The sequence below is a fragment of the Drosophila montana genome, unplaced genomic scaffold (genome assembly GCF_035044405.1).
Source record: "Drosophila montana isolate Dmon_TW-CO22-7 unplaced genomic scaffold, ASM3504440v1 contig_2626_1, whole genome shotgun sequence".
Lineage (NCBI taxonomy): Eukaryota > Metazoa > Arthropoda > Insecta > Diptera > Drosophilidae > Drosophila > Drosophila montana.
The window spans coordinates 384,193-400,634 of record NW_026997490.1 but is presented as its reverse complement, the minus strand read 5'-3'; the positions used below and the strand labels follow the sequence as shown (position 1 = coordinate 400,634).

General features: G+C 43.2%; 5 protein-coding genes across 5 annotated transcripts; 2 read left to right on the top strand and 3 right to left on the bottom strand.

The window, feature by feature from the left end:
- Positions 1–2,225: 2,225 nt before the first annotated feature.
- Positions 2,226–3,404, bottom strand: LOC135429231 (adult cuticle protein 1). Its single transcript, XM_064683492.1, has 2 exons — positions 3,255–3,404; positions 2,226–3,171 (listed from the first exon to the last, which is right to left on the bottom strand). The coding sequence occupies exons 1-2, from the start codon at positions 3,258–3,260 to the stop codon at positions 2,749–2,751; spliced, it is 429 nt and encodes a 142-aa protein (XP_064539562.1). The 5' UTR covers positions 3,261–3,404; the 3' UTR covers positions 2,226–2,748.
- Positions 3,405–5,561: 2,157 nt separating this feature from the next.
- ATPsynGL (ATP synthase, subunit G-like) lies at positions 5,562–6,096 on the top strand. Its single transcript, XM_064683526.1, has 2 exons — positions 5,562–5,679; positions 5,734–6,096. The coding sequence occupies exons 1-2, from the start codon at positions 5,640–5,642 to the stop codon at positions 6,009–6,011; spliced, it is 318 nt and encodes a 105-aa protein (XP_064539596.1). The 5' UTR covers positions 5,562–5,639; the 3' UTR covers positions 6,012–6,096.
- A 5,267-nt stretch (positions 6,097–11,363) lies between these two features.
- On the top strand, positions 11,364–13,813 carry Noc2 (Nucleolar complex protein 2). The gene is made up of 2 exons (XM_064683545.1): positions 11,364–12,426; positions 12,488–13,813. The coding sequence occupies exons 1-2, from the start codon at positions 11,434–11,436 to the stop codon at positions 13,760–13,762; spliced, it is 2,268 nt and encodes a 755-aa protein (XP_064539615.1). The 5' UTR covers positions 11,364–11,433; the 3' UTR covers positions 13,763–13,813.
- On the bottom strand, positions 13,780–14,333 carry LOC135429285 (NADH dehydrogenase [ubiquinone] 1 alpha subcomplex assembly factor 2). The gene has a single exon (XM_064683549.1). It carries the CDS (start codon positions 14,297–14,299, stop codon positions 13,841–13,843), a length of 459 nt encoding a protein of 152 aa, XP_064539619.1. The 5' UTR covers positions 14,300–14,333; the 3' UTR covers positions 13,780–13,840.
- A 207-nt stretch (positions 14,334–14,540) lies between these two features.
- Positions 14,541–16,389, bottom strand: LOC135429283 (5'-3' exonuclease PLD3). The gene is made up of 2 exons (XM_064683547.1): positions 14,994–16,389; positions 14,541–14,937 (listed from the first exon to the last, which is right to left on the bottom strand). The coding sequence occupies exons 1-2, from the start codon at positions 16,245–16,247 to the stop codon at positions 14,659–14,661; spliced, it is 1,533 nt and encodes a 510-aa protein (XP_064539617.1). The 5' UTR covers positions 16,248–16,389; the 3' UTR covers positions 14,541–14,658.
- Positions 16,390–16,442: the final 53 nt, after the last annotated feature.

The following is a 16,442-nucleotide window of genomic DNA, read 5'->3' as shown; positions in this document are numbered from 1 at the left end:
GAGTTACCTAGGGAATATCAAAAATGATATTATGGCGGACTCGAAGAATTAGGCTAACATCTAAGAATTCTCTTTGTGCTAAAATCGACTACAATTAACCTAGAGTAAAATCTTAAGCTACAGGGGAATATTAAACTTGAATAGAATATTAAACTGGAAATCCCGAAAGACAGGCTTACGGCTATACGATTTCGTTTCCAAGAACATTTAACCTATTTGATAACTTCTTTAATGTATTTTAATTATGCCGCCTTCGATTGCAAAATGGAGTGCATTTAAATGGATTTTACATAACACACAAGAGCCACTCCCTCGGTCGTGGGTGTTGCAGAGACAGGCAGAGACTTACAGCCGGATTCCAGTCGGATCCACCCACGCAGATAGCCATTAGGTGGAGCAATTAAATCGCAGCACAAAGACACCCGCTAAAAGACAAAAAACAACAATTCAATTATGCAAATGGCAAACAATTCGATTTGGTTGCAAGCAACAACAACAACAAAATTGAATAGAAACATAAAAATCGAAAACCTTGCCAATTGCAGCCGCATTGCGAACCAGTTCTGAAGCGGCTGTCAAAAAAAAAAAAAAACAAACAGAAAGAAAACCCCAAACAAAGCCAGGAAAACCAGTCAGGTGTCGTTGCACTAAAGACACCCATTTGAGCAGCCCCAAACACCTCACAGATCGGCCGACAAATATTGGCCAAGACGCCAACGCCAACGCCAAAAAGAGAAAAACAAATGTATCCATAGCTCTGAAAGAGTTCAAGTTGAGTTACTTGTGCTGATAAGCTGTAATTTACTGCTGCCATAATTTAAACCTCTATCGAGAACACATATATACATATATATCGGCTACATTATAGAGTTCGATCTGGTCTCAGGTGCTCGGGCTGTTACCATTTCTGGGCTGTAATTAGCGCTAAGCGTTTGCATAATTAAGCATACGCCCTGTGGTCGCATATTAAATTGCCAACAATTAGTTGGCTCAAATGTACATTGGCCCGGTCGTGACTACCGTTCAATGGCCATAAAAAAATAGTCGAAACATATCATCTAGTATTAACTGCTAAGTGTACAGCGTCGATCAAAACACTTAAGCTAGCACAAAGACATATTTGATCTAGACATTCTTTTCGATATGCAATCAATTAAGCAATCTGTAATTTTTCTCAAGGTTAGATCTATGGGTGCTACGACCAAAGGTCGCATTTTATAGTACTGTTTATTAATTTGATTACAGATTTAATTACATGGCTAAGGTATTTTAATGATTACCTTTTAATTGTTTTTATATGGATTGGGTTAGGTATTTTGGAGCGTAGGGTACCTTTGAGTGAGTACCTAATGTGAGCTTAGTGCGGCCAACTTAATAAGCACGCTTTAACGCAGCCAACTTAACAGGGCAGCTTGGGAACTAGTTCCTATACATCTTAGTTTCTTATAAGAAACATTTATACTTTATTACATGAAAATAAATTTTAAGAAAAAAAAAACATGTTTTTTTTCTTTGCTCCCTGTTAATTCTGGTAAAGTTATCCCTTAAAATAATTAACGCTTTAGTTCCAGGAGCATTGCGATTGAAGACAAAACTCCATGCTTCTATTAGTTCTTTGTATAACACTGAAAAATCCTAAGTAAATTAGAAGTTTAAAGTTTAAAGTCATGTGAAACATAAGCCAAATTTCCAAGGCGTGGCATCCGTTCTTATCAGAGTATCCCAATATTCGGCATATGCTCAGCTATAGCTAGATAAGGATATTATAGGATATATCAGAGAGGGACATTAAAGCTAAAAACTGTGATGGAATATTATAAAGAAAATGTATAAATAGCTATAGCTAGATTATAAGATTATTGGATATATCAGAGAAGGACCTTCGAGCTATAAACTATGATGGAATAATAATAAGAAATATCTAGAAATTAGAATAGAGTTTTTCAATCAAATATTCTCATAACTTTATTTTAAAACTTTTATCTTTTCAGCTGTAGACACTCTCACCCAAACATTTGTAAATAAAATCCGTAAAATCTTCGCATAAATAAAAACGCTGAATGAGTTTATTTAAAACGTTTTTCGTCAATCTTACAATTGTTGCAAATTACTACAATAAGTTTATGTGTATGTATGTATATATATGTATATATATACACCGAATATGTACAGATTTTTGTGCTGCATACAGCTCGAGGGTAGACAGATAGAAAGGAATAAAGGTATAGAGTGTGATAGATAGAAAGTATATTGTTGCAAATATATATAGATGGAAGGATAGATAGAGGGAAAGCCGGATAAGCTGGTGGTGCTTGGTAAAGTTCTCAAGTAATAAGAAATTAACATGCTGTTATTTGTTGGTTGTAGTTGTTGTAATTGTTGTTGTTGCTGTTGTTGGACTTATTTGCTGAACACTGAACTAACTCAAATGTGCGCGTGAGTGAGTGTGTTTTGGTGTGAACCAGTCCGGGGAATCCCCAAGCGACGAATCGCCCGCAGAATCCCCGTGCTGGTTCGCAAACGGGACTAAGAGCGGTGTGCTTAAAATTAATGGGTGGCTGTGATGGTGGTAGAGTATCCGAGTAGAGAGTCGTTGAAATCGTGGAAAGAAGTTGATAGCGTAGAGTCAGACAACAACTGGTTGGCCAATTGCACGGTGATCCCGACGTTGTGTTGTCCTGCCCGCCAGCTGCTCACTTCATTTGGCATTCGTTTTGTTGTTTGTTTTTTGTTATTTTTTGGCAGCATTTACAGGGTTCCGGGTGCAGGAGCCACATTCACGGAGGTGGCCGAGTTGATGTGACCGGCGAGGGGAGCGGTGTGGATGGCGCCACGAGTCTTGGCCACATAGACGCCCTCATGACCATGAGGACCAATAGCACCGGCACCGGGACCCTGAGCGAGGGCAATGCCGGGAACACCACCGTGCCAGCCGGGAGCAGAGAGACCCCAGGGTGCGCTGGCGTGAACGGCAACGGCAGCGGGTGCGGCCCAGCCATTGTTCCAGCCACCATTCCAGGCACCGTTCCAGGCACCATTCCAGGCACCACCCCACAGACCGGGTCCACCATGCGACACAGAGTTCACATAGGAAACACCGGGAGCAATGGCGCCCCACGAAGCCTGGGCACCGGCAAAGGCGCACACGAACATGACTACGGCAACGGCGAACTGTAAATTGGAGGCAGGAGAAGCACCAAGATTAGCGCCAATTCCAAAGCAGAATATACAAGATGTTTGTGTCCAAGTCTTACCTTCATGTTGTTGTTGTTGAGGGTTTGTAAAGAAGTTGAAGGAGTAGAAGGAAGACTTGTTGAATGCTCAGCGAACGAGTTGATTCTGATTTCGACTACCAAATTGTGGTAACTTTTATACTAAAAAATTGGCGCGGACTTCGCACAGCAAATGCATTTCCAACAGCATTATAAAAAAAAAAACCTGCCCCACACCAAAGTAACAAACAATAACAACAAATGCACTCAAGAAAAAATATATATCAAATTCGAATAAACACACAAAAACTAGACTCAAAACAACGACGACGACGACGACGACGCCCGCCCAGCCAAAGCCAAACGCCTGGCACAAGCCAATGGCTGAGAGTCTCTGCTGGCGTCGCAGTCGCAGAATTGGAGCAGATCTCTGGCCAAAGTGCTCTGCCTGGGTGCTAGCCTTTCACTGCCCAGCTGCGCCGTCGCAGTCGCTGTCGCTGTCGTCGCAGCGTCGCAAATCGTCCGGCTCAGATCTGCTGGGTGGTGTCGGCGTCTCTCTATGGAGCATCTGGTGGGTCGGGCGTGTGCGGGCGGGGCCGCATTGTTGCGCAAATTGCAATAAGCAAGAATTTAGAGCCGAAGGAAACATACAAGCACACGTACACACACACACACACACACACAAACTATCAGCCTAACCAATCGGCAACACGAAAATTGCAACAACAACAGCAACCAAATTATATTGATAAAGCCACAAACACATTTAAAAGCCATAAGCATAGACCTGCGGCTACATGGGCCCGCACACCTCAGCCTCTCCTCGCGCCAATGAGCCGAACATTGTTTACTTCGGCGCTGGCAGCAATTGCATATAAAACATAGCTATAAGCTGTTGTTATTGTGATTGTCAGAATATTTTTAATTATATATCACTTGGCCGCAAACAGACAAAGTCGCGTGCTTGCACTGCAAAAAACATGAAACCCAAAAATAAACTTGTCCGTTTTTTTCTATTTAAATAAGTGCGTCGTAGTGACGTCACATAGAACACAAGATGCGGGCAAATCTGGTTATCGAAATTCGATTTGTTTTTAAATCAAGTGCGTCTTTGTGACGTCACATAGAGCAGAAGAGGCGGGCAGGAAGCAGGTTATCGAAATTTCGATAACAGTCGATATGCAACTGCGCTCGTTTTCGTTTGTTCCTTTTGCTTATTGAATTCCTTTATTAACATAGACAATACAAACTCCTATTAAAAAAAACTTATTGAAATTGAATTAAATTATTTTTTGATTTTTCTCAGTGCTCTCAATGAACAATTGCTGTTTTACAGCGAGCATTTCCCGGGCTCCAAAGTAGGAAGGCATGTGCACGGGCAACGCCCAAAAATAAATATAATCAAACGCTGTCAGCATTGGCAAACAATAAAAATGCAAAATAGCAAATCAAATTGTTGAACTACTTTTCCATATTTGGACACTTACTAAAGTACCAGAATGCTGGACAGCTTCAACTGGCAATTGACATAAGATGCAAATCACATTTAGCGCGGGACCTCGCATTTAACGAGCAGGTCAAAAAGTCAAAAAGACAATTTTAGGCACCAAATGAGTTGGCCAAGTTATTACACACGACCAGAACCATTTACGAGACAGCTGCACGGTTGTTTTGACAGGTAAAAAACCAGCATTAATCACATTTAATACGATATTCCACAGGGCCGTAACGGGCGATTGGAATGCAATCGACTTTAATATTCATAAAGCAAGGAAATTAAAAAGCACTCGGAATGGCAGCCAATCAATGATGAAATTTCTGGGCGTATTTCTAAAACTGATTTTATCAGGGCATTTTTCTACCTATCCCTGATCATCTTGACCATTGTTTCGTGGCCCAATTGTGTTGCTCTGCGGCTATTTTACCAATTGGTGGGTGGAAATTGGCCTCAGCATAAAGCGCTTGGCTAATAACTATCTTGTCTGCGTTGTAATGATCGGTCAGTTATCGCCACAAAATCGGCTAATTGGCGCTAGTCTGCACGAAATTTGTACAAAACAAGCGCCTAGCGTGGTCCATTATGCAAATTTTTCAAAAAAAATGTACACGGATTGCTAATTTTTTGTTCTCGTAGCTGAACATGGCCAAAAACAAGTTATTTGGGCATTGTAATAGGCGATTTTCCTATGTTTAAAATATTTTCAAATTATCAAATATAAATTTAAGAAAGGCGCAATCAAATTTTATCGATAATTGTTGCCTGTGTTTTTTGTTTCATTCCAAACATTCCGATTTGAGCATATTGTTGCTGCCTTGACTGCGTTGTCAGCTTTTTACAGATTTGCTTCACACACATAAAAACTGATTTAAAACGTGCTTCCAAGCAATAAATTTACAGCTTTTCTAACATTTCATCCTCTATTCAAAATGGCTAACCTGGTTGCCAAGGCCACCGTCTTGTTCAACAGTAAGTTATCAATGAACGCACCTTTCATTTAATCTCTTTACAAATTTCCTGCAGAGCTCAAGGCCCAGGCTCGTCCTCAGTTCGATGAGTTCATGCGCTATGCCAAGGTGGAGCTGGTGCCGCCGACTCCGGCTGATTTTGCCCATATACGCAAAACAGCGGAGGCAACCGCCAAGTCGGCCAAGAAGGATGTGAAGGGTGCCGGCAGTCGCCTCGGCAAGGTGACCATCGCCGAGGCTTGGCTGAATACCCTGGTGACCATTGAGGTGATCACCTGGTTCTTTATGGGCGAAGTCATTGGACGCCGCCACCTTGTTGGCTACAAAGTCTGAAGAGATGTCGCGTTTTTTTTACATTTATATATTGTTTCTGTTCCAAGCATAAATAAAGCTGCAGCATTCACGGATCATAAGTTCAGCTCGAACGCCCATTTAATTTTTGCCCAGCCGCGCCTCGAAATTCCAGCACAATGCAAATCTGAGCTGGTCTGGCATTGATCTTGGACACATCTGGCCAAATGCTACGTGACATGCGGCAGGAGGCGTCCAAGCGGCGAGGCGTTGTTAGACCAGCCAGTCTGTTGGGCGGTCAACTGGCATAAATCAGCCTGACACCGCGCAATTGCATAATTCACAACAAGAGTGCGCTGGAAGACGGTCGACGGGAGACCCGACTGGGAGATACCCTGCAATCGGCGCTGAGATGTCGTTATAAAGTTAATAGCTTCCTTCTATATGGATTCCTTCTAGATGTAAACGAACGACTGTGATTCTCTCCTCCCACACTGTATGGATAATGCAGTGTTGATTTACTTCGGTACTTATAGTCCGATCATTATACAATTTTCGGGACTTAATTATGGCATATACAAGTGAGTACTCAAAGAATGGGTTTATTTACAATTCTGAAGGAAACTGAAATATTCCATATTTGCGGATAGTCCGATAGTCCGCAAATTTTCAGGAATTAAATATGACAAAGAAAAGTGTGTAGATACTTTGCACAAGTGTGTACATAGCGAAGTGTAAGGCTATATCTGAAAGAATAAGTTTATATACAATACTGATGGGAACTGGGAGAAGGTTAAATATTCTGTGCCTGAATACTAAATATGATGTCCCTAGGCCTTAAAAGCTATGAGAGGCTTTTGATACCGATTTTCATTCATATCGCGAAAACGGGACGAGCTTTCTATAATTTGAAGTAAATTTCTCGCACGCGCTGCAGAAGGACCTAAGTTCCAAATGTAAAGTCATAGTCTCTGAGATTGAGGCTCTCCTACAGGCGGACAGGCAGAAGGACATAGCTCAATTGATGCCGATCAATAATATTTATCTTTGGGGTCGCAGATGCTTCCGTCTGCCCGTTACAAACATGTTGCACACAACCAGTGTACCCGCTTTTTAGCTACCCTCAATGGTTTCAGGGTATAACAAAGCACATGTCGCACTCAACGACAACAACAACACACTTACATTTACCATTTGGCCCAATTTTTGTGGCATTTTAATATCTAACCCGAGCAACAAGTGCTGCCTGGCGCAATCTCGAGGCGCGATTGCATCATGTTTGCCACACAAAAGTCCTTATCAAAATATTTCATTTTTTTTTTAATATTGTATATATATATATATATATGTTCTTTTTTGTAATAGTGCAACGCCCACCATTGGAGCGGGGCAGCAGCGCGATAAATGCGAATTCCATACTTAAAATCGCATAAAAGAGCATAAACTAATTATGGCCCAGTGCGCGGCTTGGCGGCGGCTTGTGGGTCTGGCCTAAACAATGTTAGCCACGCTTGAATTCAATTTGCGGCCCGATCAACAGCCTGCTGCCGATTGTTGCAAGCTGCTTTGCTGCTGCCAGTTGCCACCAGATCGGCCCCAAATTGTGGCCAGACATTCGTACACGGCCAATGGTTTTGGTTGCCAAATGTGTGTTGGCTGCCCGATTGCCGCAACTGTTGCCTTCTACGCCCACGCCTCCGACACCTAACCATGTTGCTCATTATTTCATTTAGTTTGTCATACTCTACTTAAAATGATTCAATAAAAGCATATTTAGTAGCTGATAATAAATGAACACTACGATAGTTGTAGATTTGTGTATGATTTTTAGAGATTTCCTGAATATAATTGGAGTGTTCATATAATGTAATAAATATATATTGAGTTATATTTTAATGTTAGCAAAGTTCCGCCAGCAACAGCGGAAAATGAGGGGAAATCATTTTTATGAAACCATTTTATTTACCAGCCAATCTTCCCGCTTCATTTGTCGAGATCTGAAATGAAGTAAAAATTAATTTAAGATATGATTCACACTTTTTACTGGAAATTCATATTGAAAGATCTTAATGCAAATTCGTTCGAAATGCATTTCACACTTTTTAGTGGAAATGGAGGACGAGTATTTGATGGTCGAAGGCTCAAACTTATATCCCATAATCCTTTTGAAATCATACCGCAAAAGAACATAATTCATTTAAAGCGTGTTTCACGCTTTTCGCAAAATCCACCCCTTCTGGCGGAAAAGAGTGGTCAAATTTTTCAAAGTTTGAAATAAAAAGCTAATGAATACGAGTACGATCCTGAGTTTACGGAGAGAAGCTAAAGGTGAGGTATGTGTTTGATTGTTATTAAATTAAAATAAAATAATTATTAAAAATATAATTAGCCTTTAAGCTAGTTCAACGTTAGGATAGTTGCATTGGTCGCATAGACTCCAGAGCAGCACGTATTAATTTAATTGTTTGCAAATAATTGAATTAAACATTAAACATTCGACTTGATTATGGAATTCAAGTGGGTGGCCTCCGAAAACTGCGAATTCGGGTCTGTTGCGATAATTGGAATTATATTGAATTCGTTTTAATGTACATATTTAATACTTATTCATTTAATTTGATTAGAAACTGTTCAATCAATCTCTTTGCGTAATTAATCCAATTACAGTTGTGTTCGTAAGTTAATGGCCATTAAGTTAACGCAATAATTAGCCAGCTTTTGTGGCCGTACCCACTCGACAACTGTCACAACGAACAGAGAGCATTACGAGTCTTACAAAGTAAGTATTATTATTTGTTTAACACGTTCTATGGCCAGCTCTCAAATGCTTATGACATGCCGCCGCCTTGAGCTCTCAAGTGTACACAAGTACTCAGCTTTTGCATTGGGGGATGCCAATTGCGTTCACTTGATAAGGCTTATAAACGTGTGGGGAGGGGTGGGCAGGGGTTGACCCCCCTCTCCCCCAACTAGACACTAGAGACATGAAACATGCGAGTGCAAGACAAGTTTTTGGGGGCAACCAGTTTTCTAGACTTAAAGGAATTTGGAAGGAAAGGCCAGAGTCGACAGTTAATATTTTTAGATTTATCTGTATCTTAATATTTTTTTTTTTTTAAATTAAATCAAGATCTTTATAGAATATATTTTCTTCCTTGCTTAGAATGATCGACAAATATATTTGTATTCCGCTTTTTTTACCCGAATACAATATTTTTTTAATAACAATAACTAATTTTCTAATACCTAAGCTTTATTTCGTTTAAAATTATTATTTTATTTATTTTTTTTTTTTAAATAATAATTATTTTAGTTTAAGATCTGCCTGCTTAAAATTATAAAAGCATTTTCTTTGCAATAATCAAAATTCAATATAATAAAATATAATATATAGTATTTAATATTTTATTTAATTGAAAATATTTTCAAATTTGTAATTTATAATTTTGAAACAAAAAATATATACAAAACTCACAAAATATCTTTTTGCAAAAGATACAATTTATTTTAAGTCTTTTTTAATACCAGTATGTTTTTTTTTTTTTTTTACAAATAAATAGGGCAATTTTTTTAAAAATCTAATAATGGATTTTAACTCTTTGAAACAAAATTTTTGTATATATATTTTATGATTATATTATCATTATAGATGAATGTATATTATATCACTATGATATTTATCAGGTAATAAAGGGTTAAAAGTCAATTAAGCCAAATTTGTAGGTTTTCATTTAAATGTTAGTTGTCTTTCATTTTAAGGACTCTTTAGCCATAACTATTTCAATCACGGCACACATTTACAATCGCACATAAAATCAATTGATTGCGATTAAACACTTTAAAAGCCAATTGCAGACTCTTTTCACTTCTCTCCGCTGAGATCGGTTAGTCCATTAACCTTATTCGGTAATTCATGGCATCGCCCACACAATGTGATCATGAGCGCATAAACATAAACAACTAAGCCAGCAAATCGTAAACAAAAACAAAACAGCAACAACAACAATAAAGCCAAGCCACATAATGGCCAAAAAAAAAAAACAAAAAAAAACAAGATCGACAAACCGGCAGCCAAAGCAATGCACTTATGCGTTGGCCCAAATGCCTGGCTTGGCCTTGGCCAAAAAGCTGATGCAGTTGCGCATTTTGTGGGCCAACTGCGTGCGAATAAACCAGTAAAGTGCGTTCCGAGCAGGAAGCTGATTTCGATTTGGCTTTAAAGCTGCGTAAACTTGAACTTGCAACGCGCTCTAGGAAATTGTCGCTGCGGCTGCGTCATGCGTTTTGCGTGAACACGCGTTGAGGAACTAATAAAAAAGACAATTATAATAAAAAAAAAAAGTGAATGGCAACTGGCCGGGCAAGATTTATGGGCAATTGCTATTGGGAGTGGCTGCCAACATGACATGGTAACAACAACGGCGCCGACTGCCAACTGCGGCTACTGCGTGCGACGCTTGGAACTGGAGCTCGAGCTGGAGCTGGAGCTGTGGGCGTGGTGTCTCGGTCCCGGGCACGTTTGACACTTTTATTGAAGCGGTCCCGGTACGGGACTGGACGCTTATCGTGCTGGCAAACGACTGGCATGCCCATTTAAGCCATTTCGTAACTGCTGAAGGATGTCTGGAAGAGCTGCACAGCACACGTTCACCAGAAATGCATAACTGTAATTCAATGGGGGCCCAAACGTAGGTGTTAAGGCGGATCTGAGCAACCTTCCCCTTCCCCCCCCCCCCCTCGTATGCATACGATTATTTAAGCTGGCCGTATCAAGTTTTTCTGTTTTTGTTTTTGTTTTACATTACGTGAATTTTTCTATTAATAATTGCGAGTGCCGTTGATCAAGGCAAACAGCCCCTGCTCCACTTAAGCCTAACTCTCGTTTTCAGTCTCTGTAACAACAACAACAACAACAATAACACACAAAGTACAAGCAACAACAACTTGTTGCGCGGCAGTTGGCAACAAGTTGGCCAGATGTGTGGCCCCTGACGCAGATGCAGGCGTAGCTGCAACTGAAAAATGATAGTAGAGCTTATTCAACGCCCCCTTAAGCGTTTCCATTAGTTGATCGACGTTTTTACTGATTAATTAATGTGCAGCTGAAAGGAGACGTATTTGTTTTTTGGGTTGTCAAAATGCAATTTATCTTTGTCACACAGCCTTATGCTGTGCTGCTATTTCACGAAAAGGCTATAATTATAAAATTCTAAAATCTCTTAAAGTTGTATTTCCGTAGCTTATAAGCTTAGACTTGCAGAAATTTAAAAAACCCGCCCATCAAAATATCGGCCGTCTATCGAGCAGCCACCACAGTTTATAAACAGCTGTTAACCGTGAACTAGCTCTGTTAAGTGGCGATACTACTGTTTAGTAACGAGTAGTTCTGTTAAATGTAAAGCGGCACGTGTTGAGCAAGTATCGAATTCATTACAGATTGGTTTCATTTAATTCCCGAAAAACAATGAAGGTAGCAACGAAAAAAGCAAAGTCCCTGGACAAAACAAAGCCAAAAAAGGGTGTAATGAAGAAAAAGCCGCAGTCAGAAGAGCCAAAGTTGCCAAAGGCAACAAAAAAAGTAGTAAAACAAAAGAACGCCGCCGCAACAAGCAAAGATGAGAAGCCTCCGAAGAAGAAGGCGTCGAAAACGTTGAAAAAACAGGATTTGGAGGGTCTTAAAGACATAGATCCCGAGTTCTATGATTTTCTGAAAAAGAACGACAAGGAATTGCTAGAGTTTAACCTTATGGACAGTGATGATGACGATGAGGAGGAAGCAGATGCAGCAGAACAAAAGGAAGCTGAGGACAGCGAGGAGGATGATGAGAAATATCACAAGCCCAGCGATGATCTGGCCGTGGCAAGCGACGAGAGCGACTTTGAGGGCGACGAGGATGAAGACGCAGCGGCTGCGGGTGGCGCACAAAAAATAACACTTAACATGCTGCGCCAATGGGAACAGCAGCTGTCCAAGCCCAATGTGTCCATTGAAGCAGTGCGTCAGGTTATACAGGCCTTCAACTCCGCGCTGGCCAGCATTAGTGCCGATGCCGAGGGCGAACAGGCCAATGCCGGCACCTACAAAGTTGTTGGCGCCGCCACCTTCAACGGCGTCATCCAGCTGTGCGTGCTCCATTTGCAGCCAGCCATAATCCGTGTGCTGGGCGTCAAACCCAACAGTAGCCTGCCGCTGCACAAGCACAAGAAGTGGGTAAAGGTGCGCGGTTGCCTGCACTACTATCTGGGCGACTTGATACGCCTCGTGGAGCAGGTGTCCAGCTCGAACATACTTAATGTGCTGCTCAAGCATTTGCATCAAATGGCTGGCATGGTAGCGCCATTTACGGCGCTGGGCAAGACCATCCTCAAGCGTCTGATTGTACTGTGGGCCACGGGCGATGAAACGGTGCGCGTGCTGGCTTTTCTGTGCATACTGAAAATCACACGAAAACAACAGGTAAGTTGACGCCTAATCGTGTAGAGATTTTTTATTAACACTTGACTTGTTACACTTGCAGGCTACGATGTTGAATCATGTGCTGAAGGCCATGTATCTGGCGTATGTGCGCAATTCCAAGTTCGTTTCGCCCAGCACGCTGCCGGGCATAAATTTCATGCGCCGCTCGCTGGTGGAGATGTTCGCCCTGGACCTGAATGTTAGCTATCAGCACGCCTTTCTCTACATACGTCAGCTGGCCATACATCTGCGCAATGCGGTCATCCTGAAGAAGAAGGACAGCTTCCAGGCGGTCTACAATTGGCAGTTTATCAACTCGTTGCGTCTGTGGTCGGATTTGCTGGGTGCGACCACAAACAAACCGCAATTGCAGCCGCTGGTTTATCCACTGGTTACCATCGCCACCGGCGTCATTCGACTCATACCGACAGCGCAGTACTTTCCGCTACGTTTCCATTGCCTGCAATCGCTCATCTCGCTGGCCAAGGAGACGCACACGTACATCCCAATCCTGCCGCTCATTGTCGAGGTGCTGCGCAGCAATACCTTCAATCGGAAGCACACATCGGTGTCGATGAAGCCGCTGCAATTTACGTGTATCTTGCGTCTGAACAAGTCGCAGCTGGCGGAGAACGGATTTCGCGATGAGGTCGTCGAGCAGGTGTGCGGCCTGCTGTTGGAGTATCTGGCGCATGAGTCGGCCACGCTGGCGTTTAGCGATCTGGTGGTGCCTGTGGTGATGGCCATTAAGGCCTACCTCAAGGAGTGCCGCAATGCCAACTATGTGCGCAAGCTGAAACAGCTGCTGGAGAAGATTCAGGAGAGCAGCCGTTTCATTGAGCAGCAGCGCAGCAAGAGCAGCGTCACGTTTGACCTGAAGGACGCAAAGGCGGTGCAGGCCTGGGAGCAGCAGGTGCGCAATAAGCGCACACCATTGGACATCTACTACGCCAGCTGGCTGAAGACGCACGAGACGAAGAAGCGACGCCAGGCGGCCCAAATAGATGACATCAATGCGGACTACGATGTGCCCAAGCTGAAGCGGCCGGCGGCCAAATCCGGCGTGACGGTGCGTAATGAAAACGGCGAACTGGAGCTGTTCCCATCGGACTCGGAAGACGATGATGCAGCGGGCATACCCAATGACGACGACGACGACGATGAGGATGAAGAAGAAGCAGTGCCGCCGCAGCCGAAGAAGCCCAAGCGCAAGCCGGACTCAGAGCCGCGCTTGGAGCAAAAGCTGGCGGCGCCCGCAGAACCCGCTGCAGATGAGTACGATGAAGCCGCCACGGCTGTGGATATTGTAAAGGATTTAGATTTGAATGATTGGTGAACAACCGCATAAATAAATTTAAACTAGTAATACGTACATATATTAACAAATAAATTCAAAATACACAGACAACAATGTTTATTTTTTTTCTTCCGTCGGCTTCTTGCCGGGATTTATTTCGTAATCCTTGTACTTGGGATACGTGCCAATTGTCTCGCCCTCCACCTGCTTGGGCAGGGCGCCCGCGTCCTTGCCCTTGGCATACTGCGCATCCAGCTCAGCTGCATTGCGCTTCTTCATCTCGATGACTTGCAGATTCTTGATCAATTCATCGCGAGATGGCGGATCCTCACGACGACCACGCAGCCAGGCCTCCCACTCGGCGGTCAGCTCCTGGTCAAAGGCTTCCTTATCGGCCGGCTCGAACCAGCGTTCCTTGCGTTGGCCAACCACCCGATTTGCTGGTATCTCATAGTATTTGTTGCCAAAGTAGTCGTCGCCTTTGTAATCGCCGCGGTACTTACGCGGCAAGAACGAACGCCAAAAATTGGTCCAAATAATGCCGATCAGATCACGCGTGGGCTTTTTGTTTGCCATTATTTTATGTTTATTTTGTCATTTTTTTTTATTGAGGTTAGGTTATTTGTTATGACATCCAGCAGCTGTATGGAGCAGTGCTGAAAAACGACGGTGAGGCGAGTTGTTGGCGCGAAAAATTTACAAATATTTCAAAAACTCAGACGCAAATAATATTTCAGAGGGAGCAAATATGGACTATGCTGAGCCGTGCGAAAATGCCTTTTTCGGCTTGATATTGGATTTATTTTGTAATTTTAAAAATTGAGGTTGGATGTGACTAATTGTTATGACATGCAGCAGCTTAATGTGGCAGTGTTGTAAAACAACAGCGCGGCGAAACGAGCGCGCGCAAAATTTAAATATTTAACATTAAAAACTCAAAGACGCAAATTATATTTCAGCGGCAGCGCATACGGACTATGCCAATCCCTTGCAAAAACATCTAAAACATCCGAGCGCAAAGTGTGTTGCGTTTCGTTTTCAAAGTCCACATCGGCCAGGACCAGACCGACGCCAGCCGTGTGGGTGAAATACTCGCCCGACCAGTTGGAGGTGCCTATATACGCAACTCGCTCGGTGACCATGTAGGCATTGTGATTGACACGGGCAAAGGGTATCTTCAGCTGCTGCTCATCCGAAGGCACAATAAAACGGCGCTGCAAGTAAAAACAATATAAATTTCATTCTTGAAATAACACACAAAAATACTCACAATTTGTATATCTACTTGGTGGTTGAGAGTGGACAACTCCTGCAGCGAACGCAGGTAGTTATCCTCGTTGGGATCCGAATGCTTCCACCACGATATCAACAGCTTGATGGTCACGCCACGCTCCACGGCTGCTTTTCGTAGAGCGTTATCAATGGGCGGCCAAAACTCCAATTTGCCGCCCAGCAAAATCAGCGGATAGTAGTCCATGACAGCGATATGCACAAATTCCAGAGCCGTATCTATGCAGTTTAAGATGGCATCCAGATCATGGGTACGTCCGCTGGCCGTTAGCGGCGGCGGTGCACTGGATATATAGGCACGCATGGTATAGTTTCTGTTGACGCGGATGAGCATGGGCTGACGTAGATTGTATGTGGTATAATAGGACCATGGCCACGGCTTGGGCATGAGTGCATCCTTATCGCTGCCCAGCTGCCAGTAGGCCTTGAAGATCTTGGACAAATCGCGAGCCAGCTGCGGACAGTTCTGGGCAAGGACGCCCAGCTCCTTGACTTGGGTCAACGAGCGCCAGTCCATGTTTGCGCTGCCCAAATAGAAATGCTGTCCATCCACAATCCAGAGCTTTGTGTGCAAGGCACCACCCTCATTGGCCAGCTTGACGGCCACCACTTGAGCGGCGCCATAGTTGGCAAAGATTCGGGCATCCGCATGCCACGAGCTCTCCAGGCTTTTGTTCAGCGCAATGCGTATGCGTAACTTGGGCTTGCCCGGGTCCCCATTCGAGAGCAAGCGCTGGAATAGCTGCTCACCCAGATGGGTGCTTGTGTCATTCACATCCACCCCACGCAATGTCCAGTACGGAGCAGCTATGTCTATCGTCGCCTTTGCTTTGGTCAGCAGCAACTGCCACGCCTCGAAGGTGCTCATAAATTTGGGACTATCGTGCGAGTAGTTCAAGCCAATTGGTATCGTCTCCACCAGCTGGAGTTGACAAGGCAACGGCTTTTCGACGGGGGTAGTTTCGTCCATATGGCCATTTAATGTTTCCCAAGGCAACAGCAGTACAATTAGAACAAGCACAAACAATATGAACACGGGTATAATATAGCCATGACTACAGCATAAGGAGTTTTGCTCTGCCGCAGCAGCCGCGGGACGCCTGCAGCATGACGTAGTCGTTGACGTTGAGTTTGAATTTCGATTGAGATTTTCCGTTGGATTCCCATGTAACGGCACTGCGTGATAATCTACAGTTACTTCGGGCATACAACCACGTTTACGACGATCCGACATTGCAATGCCAAGCAGCCAAATGACCGCACATTTCTGGATAGTTCTAATTTATGTTTTTCCAACTAATATATTATTCGCACAGTTGTAACAAATGGGCGCAAACCCGCCCATCCACCCACGCAAACAAAACATAAAAGCAGTGTTGGCTAACAAACTATTTGTTGTTATCGATAACGATGTCACATCGGCTAGAGC